The sequence below is a fragment of the Siphateles boraxobius genome, unplaced genomic scaffold, assembly GCF_051911475.1.
Source record: "Siphateles boraxobius isolate OS27281-9 unplaced genomic scaffold, OSU_SipBor_1 86, whole genome shotgun sequence".
Taxonomy (NCBI): Eukaryota; Metazoa; Chordata; class Actinopteri; order Cypriniformes; family Leuciscidae; genus Siphateles; species Siphateles boraxobius.
In genome coordinates, this window is record NW_027509215.1 from 8593128 (window position 1) to 8600000 (window position 6873).

General features: G+C 37.0%; 1 protein-coding gene across 1 annotated transcript in view; it reads right to left on the reverse strand.

Moving 5' to 3' along the window:
• The window catches only part of piezo2b (piezo-type mechanosensitive ion channel component 2b), a 120779-nt gene that overhangs the window by 35524 nt on the left and 78382 nt on the right, over positions 1 to 6873 (reverse strand). Inside the window, exons 29-33 of the mRNA XM_077222092.1 lie at positions 6377 to 6479; positions 4951 to 5122; positions 2336 to 2425; positions 736 to 869; positions 446 to 508 (exon numbers count right to left, since the gene is read on the reverse strand). Of these exons, the coding sequence (XP_077078207.1) occupies positions 446 to 508; positions 736 to 869; positions 2336 to 2425; positions 4951 to 5122; positions 6377 to 6479 (562 nt within the window). The remainder of the gene's footprint in view (positions 1 to 445; positions 509 to 735; positions 870 to 2335; positions 2426 to 4950; positions 5123 to 6376; positions 6480 to 6873) is intronic.

Here is a 6873-nt window from a genome sequence, read left to right on the forward strand (position 1 = left end):
CTAAATTGGTATTATTTAATTGTGTACTTAAATATAACACTGACATATGTTCAACATTATTAATTCGTGAGACAGTCTGACAGAAGGACAGACAAAATCAGTGAAATATCAACTGAGTTCTTCTCATATTTCATCACCATTTTCTAAACTATAGTGAATAAACTGTGATAATGTGAGATATGTTGGAGGTGTTTGAATCTTAATACTTTTTAGGTTTCACTGTATATCATATTCCTTTTGATACGACCGCTTTAAAAAATTTATTGATATATATCTGTAACAATCAAAACCAGCCTCAGAGCCTTAAATAGATGTAGAAAAGTCAAAGGTCTGGAGGGTTTGTTTGTTGTGTTTGAGGTCTGCCAGAGCCCCAGTGCAGTATGGGAATCCTCTGACTTCTGGTCAAGGACACAAGGAGGATCAGAGGAAGGTATGAGGAACCTACTGGACGCATGATCAACCCAAGGCCTCCACCACTGCTTTTTTTGCACCTTGTTTTTCTTTCTCTCTGCAAATGAAATGTCAGAGCATTAATGAAAGCACATCAGAAGTGACGGTGAAATTGGAAATTAAACCTTTTCCTTGTTGCTCTATGGAAAAAGTGAATAATATGCAGTTAAATACATACACAACACTAGTATAAGTATGCTAACTTGTTTTTTTACCATTTGAAGTTTCTAAGAAATACATTTTTATCATAATTACACTCTCCTGCTGTCATGATCTACATCATACCATCATCATCATCCTCATCGTTGTTTTCATCGGGTGGGATGAGTTTCGGCTCGTCTCCGGACACTCGAGCAAGGCTGAGCATTTTCTCCTTCCCTCTCTTGAACTTCTGCTGACGCGTCTTAATACGATCCATCCTAAATTAATGCATTCATAGGGGCGACACTATTACTGACACATCATAATAAAATCAAATGTACATAGTTGTAATATACACTACTGTTCAAAAGTTTTGGGATCGCTAAAATGTTTTTTGAAAGAAATCTCATGCTCACCAAGGCTGCATTTATTTGATCAAAAATACAATAAAATCAGCACAATTGTGAAATATTATTACTATTTCAAATAACTGTTTTCTATGTGAACATATTGTAAAATGTAATTTATTTCTGTGATCAAAGCTGAATTTTCAGCATCATTACTCCAGTCTTCAGTGTCACATGATCCTTCAGAAATCATTCTAATATGATGATTTGCTGCTCAAGAAACATTTCTGATTATTATCAACTTTGAAAACAGTTGCCTTGCTTCATATTTTAGTGGAAACCCTGATACATTTTGTCAGGATTCTTTGATGAATAATAGAAAGTAAAAAAAACAGCATTTAGTTGAAACAGAAATCTTTTGAAACATTACAAATATCTTAAGTGACACTTTTGATCAATTAAATGCATCTTTACTGAATAAAAGTATTAATTTCTTAATGGTGGTGTTTTCTAATTAACTAGGGTGTGTTCACACTTGTAGTTCGGTTCGCTTGGTTCGTTTGATCCAAAAAATGTATAAAATTTAGTCCTGGTCCGCTTAGCGTTCACATTGGCATTTTAACACTGAATCTAAAGATACTGTACCTAAAGGCATAGGGATCCATTCACAATCGGATTGGTTGGCTTTTATTACGTATATTTCGCGACAGACCGTCCCGAACATCTAAAACAATGCTGTATTCTGGGATAAATGCACTCGCTGTGTGTGTGTAGCTGCATATGATGGTTTTCTGACCAGCTGAGAACTCGTGAAGAGCTTATAAATGTGTAAAGGAGTCAAAACAGCGTCAGGAATCCCTCCGTCACACAAACCAAGATCTGCTGTGAGGAGACGCGCTTCTGATGCCTGAACTGAACTGTGATGAGCAACATCACGACTATGACGAGAAAAAAACTATATAGATATATAGATTAGGGTCTCATCTTCCTGCTTTTAGTTTGATTACATGTCTTTGGTCCGTGTTGTGTTCATATATCATTCGAGCCGCACCAGAGTTATTGTGGAAGCGGATCGAGACTCTCTTCAGCTTGTTTGGTGTCATCAGGGTTCAGATGGTGTTCACACTTATTCAAATGAAGCGCACTAACAGAGCAATCGCACCAGGGCTCGTTTTAATCAAACCAAACATGCCAAGTGTGAACACACCCTAAATTGACACACAATTGGTTGGTTTGGTCTAAGAGCTCTTAGTGAAGAATATTCCAAATTGCTCATGGAGAAAACAAAGCAGAAAAATGTAGTTGAGCTCTACTGTGGACATTACAGGCAAAATTAAGTCATGTGGAACAATAAAAACACAAAGATCATGGAACCGAAATGAAAGCTTGTTTCTCACTGTCTCTTAAGTTGCTCCATGGATCTCTTCTCCTCCTCCAGACGAGCTCTCACGGCCTTCACGATGCTGGCCTGGAACAACTCGGCTCCTCTGAAAAGGTTACGATTAAAGTTTACGATTCTGCTTAACGATTCCGATTCTTATCGATTCCTAATTTCGATTCCAATAAAGTAAAAAAAAACAAAGCATTTAATTTGTTTAATTTAATTTTTCAAAGCATTTAATTGTAGCGGAATACCATAAACAAAAAATTACAGGCTAAAAACACTTACACAAGGAACTTTCGCCTATTGTTTAAAAAACAACTAGCCTAACTAATTATAAGTTTCAAGCATTATTAAAGACAAGTAAACACTCAGTAATTAAAAAAGAACAAATAAACAAATTAGCAATCGCACAAATAAATACAACTGAACAAAGATATGACTGAATTGTGTTTTAAGATTTTCAGGTATTCCGGTACAGAAACTGTAAAAAAACACTGCACTTAATGAATGAAATTAACACTACAAATATAGTTACAAAGTTACATTCAGTCAAGAACAGCGAGTGAATTCTCTTTGTCTTTTGTTTTTTGATTATCGTTATTATAGAGACGGCAGCAGGAATATTAGGCTGCTGTCACTTTAAGAGCTGCACAGATCAAATATACTGATACACATGCGTTTTCTTAGTCAACTGTTTATGTTCACTTAAGACATAACTGACTGTGTTTGCGAGGATATTTTAACATTTTTTGTGCGTATGTGTCTATTCAAGTCCAAAAAGACACTTAGGATGTGTGTGCAGCACAGAAAACCGTGCGCGGGTCTTCTTGTGCTTGAATGGTTTAACATATTAAAATGCACACAAAGGAATCGATTAGAAGAATCGAAATTTTCTGATTCCTGACCTTGAATATTAGATTCCCAACCTTGCTTATTACATACTACAACGGTTACATTTATGTAGACATTTGTGACCCGTCACAGAAACCAGGGACACAAGTCGGCAGCACAACTTTCGAGCAAAATGAGAAAGAAGAGTTTTTTTTCAAAATTGGTGATTTTCAATTTTTTGGAGAATCTGTTAATTGAAATCACGAAGAAGCCTCTCCATGTTTGAGATAGCAGTATTGGTATATTTAAAAGCTTACATTTTGAGGTTGAAATCGGCTTGTTTTCGGAGATTCTATCATGCAGTAGGGGCGTGGCGTGTCATTGTCTGTGTGTATTTCCATACTGAATAACCCGGCGCTTTTGCCCCCGCCCTCCAAGTCAACCACATGGCTACTTATTATGCTGTGCTCTGGCCAGCTCTCTCTGATATCAAAATTCAATGAAGATGGATGCCGCAAAGATTGTCGCAGACGAGATGAACCGTCTGGCAGTTACACCGAAAATGTTTTCGCCGCACTTCGTGGGCTCGGGAAACTGAACCGGAGGTATGGGCGCAGCGCGCTCGCCCTCAGTGCTTCAATACGGCGGCTCGGCTCGCTGACAGCGGTGGCTGGCTGTTTCATATGTGACGGAGAATCGAAATAGAGGATGCAGTTAAGACCTTTGCTGCTGCGATGAAGGCCTGCCGTGCGTGTTTCTGAAATGTAAGTTAAGCTTCATTTGCTCTTTAGTCGTTATTTAAGATGCTGAACCTGCTGATGATATAATGTGCTTGCGGACATTTCATTTGTGTGTGTATACGCACATAAGAAAGTGGTGTAAAGAGATTTGCAACAGTAATTTGAGGAGGTGAAATGTGATTATTTGGAAAATTGCAGAAATGACTGCTTAAAGAAAAATGCCAGCAGGCATTTGCCTCCTACATAAACTTTAATATTGTTGACATTTTGGGCACACGAGCGTTGCGTACTATTTGCGCTATAGATATGTAGGCCTATGGCTTATTGGTCTTTGTTTGTTGTTGTTGGTTTTGCGTTATATGTATATGGCATATTGGTCTTTGTGTGTTGTTGCTGGTTTTGCGTTATACTGTATGTATATGGCATATTGGCCTTTGTGTGTTGTTGCTGGTTTTGCGTTATATGCAGGCTATATGGCATATTGGTCTTTGTGTGTTGTTGCTGGTTTTGCGTTATATGTATATGGCATATTGGTCTTTATGTGTTGTTGCTGGTTTCGCGTTATATGCAGGCTATATGGCATTATTGGTCTTTGTGTGTTGTTGCTGGTACGTTGCAAATAGAGGGGCAGCACAATTGTTTTTCGCCTAGTGCGGCAGAAGTGCACTCATTCGAAGTGTAAAAAAAGCTGTAAAGCACATGGAGGAGCTTTACAGGGGGTATGGCTTATCTAAATGAGATGTAAATGAGCCCTATTGTCACCCCCAGCAGCAGAGACAGGTGAGAACTGCACAATCTTTAGCTCGTTTTCTCCTCTTTGAGCTTTTTTAAGTGCCTACTTTAAAATGGCCACAACTTCTCCAAATATTATCAGATTTCCACATGTTACACATCGTTGGAAAGCTTGGATATTACACTCTCAGAATCTATGAATAACTCAAAATGCCCCAGAACCGACTTGTGTCCCTAGTTTCCGTGACTGGTCACATTTATGCAGATACAAAAATAAACCTCAAGCAAAAACGTCAATGCAAACAAATCTGTTTACATGTCATACCGACATGCGAGGATCTGTCCGGCGCGGATGTCTGCGACCACATGGAGGAAGTAGTAGCTCATGAAGACACGTCTCTGCAGCAGGAGGAACGTAAAGCAGATACTGTCCCAGATGATCCCGGCCTCATCCTGCGGCAGCACACATTGAGTTGAAGTCGAGTCTGAAGTCGAGCCTGAAGACACACAAAAAACATATAAAGCCATTAGAGCAGTGTTTCTAAACCTTGACACCAACAGTGCACATTTTGGATGTATCTCTTATCCGACCCATCCATTTCAAGCCTGAAATCGCCCCCTATACCCTTAAATAGCGCACTATTTAAGGGGACCGCCATTTGTAGGTGTCCGAAACCACCATTTAATCCCATAATGCACTGCAACAACGAATGTACAACCGATGAATGCTCAACAGCTAGAGAATACCCATAATGTACTGTGAGAGTCGCGAGTTGAATTAATTCTCACGTCTGACCAGAAGATGGCGCAGCTTAATCATCCATCGATCCATTTTACAAACTGCTGGTCCAATGTGACTACAGCGTAATACCATACAGGTATAAATACATTTTTGGTTGATTTAAAAAAAATAAAAAAAAATAAGGTTTTATATGATAGTCTTCATGACAGAGTTCAAGATAAATCTTTTCAATACTACAGGAGTGGACTATACTTTTAAGTGGACTATATTATTGGAGTAATGCAGGGAATGAGGGTATAGGAGGTGATTTCGAGCACAGCTTTAGAGTCTCTAATAATGAACTGACGAGTTAAATCAGGTGTTTTTAATTAGGAAGAGTTCGAAAATGTGCATGTTGCTGAGCAAACAAGCATTAAAATATGCTGCACACACAAATATTGGATAAAACATTCAATTTGCAAATACGTAACTTAATAATCGAAAAATATATGTAATCAACAGTTTGTGGACACCACATTCTCTCGTTAGTGCAATGCATTCTGGGAGTGAAGGATATATGCTGTATTGGTAACACTTTACAATAACTTAAGGTGCCATTAGTTAACATTAGTTAATGCATTGACTAACTTTAACAATGAGAAATACATTTGTTACAGTATTAATCCTTGTTAACAGTAATACAACTGTTAAAATACAATTGTTAGTTCATGTCAGCTCAGGTCTCAAAATATATTTTTTCTAATATTAACAGATGCAGCTTTTGATTTTAATAATGTATTAGTAAATGTTTAAGTTAACATTGACTAAGATTAATAAATGCTTACAAAGTATTTTTCATCGTTAGTTCATGCGGTTTTCGAAGGTACACAATGAGGCGACCTATTATCGTAAATATGATGCCTTAAAATAATAGGCAGTTCACTATGTGTGATTAATTCATGTAGCAAAGGTTAAAAACCAAAAAATGTGTCCAACTTCAACCCACACAATCGTTCCTATTGTTCCTTACCTTGTAGACCTTTGTATTCTTTTATGGTGCAAGCAAGACTGAGCAGCTGAATTAACCAGCAGTTGTTCTTTATCAAAGTTTTGATATAACCACACGCCAAAATCTGTGAAAAAATGCACCAAAAATCCATTGAATTAGCAAAACTCATCTATTAATTTCTTGATTCACTTATTTTCTCTGTTTATGCATTTAATAGCCCCTCAAAAGAATAAAATAATTAATCATGATTAATGTCATGTTTTTTGGTAGTTAGTTTTAAATACTTCATTTGCTGAAATATGCCTCTAAATATGTTTATTGCTTTCAAAAATGTAGTGCATTCCATTTTAAAGCATATAATTCATTTTTTATCAAAAGAACATAAAATGCACCAGTTGTTTCACTGAAAAATAAAATAAAATAAAATAAAATGTGCTAAATAAATGATTAAATACATAATTAAATTGTTAATAAAATGTAAAAAAAACTTTGCAAACTGGTTCTTTCGGACAGTTTGT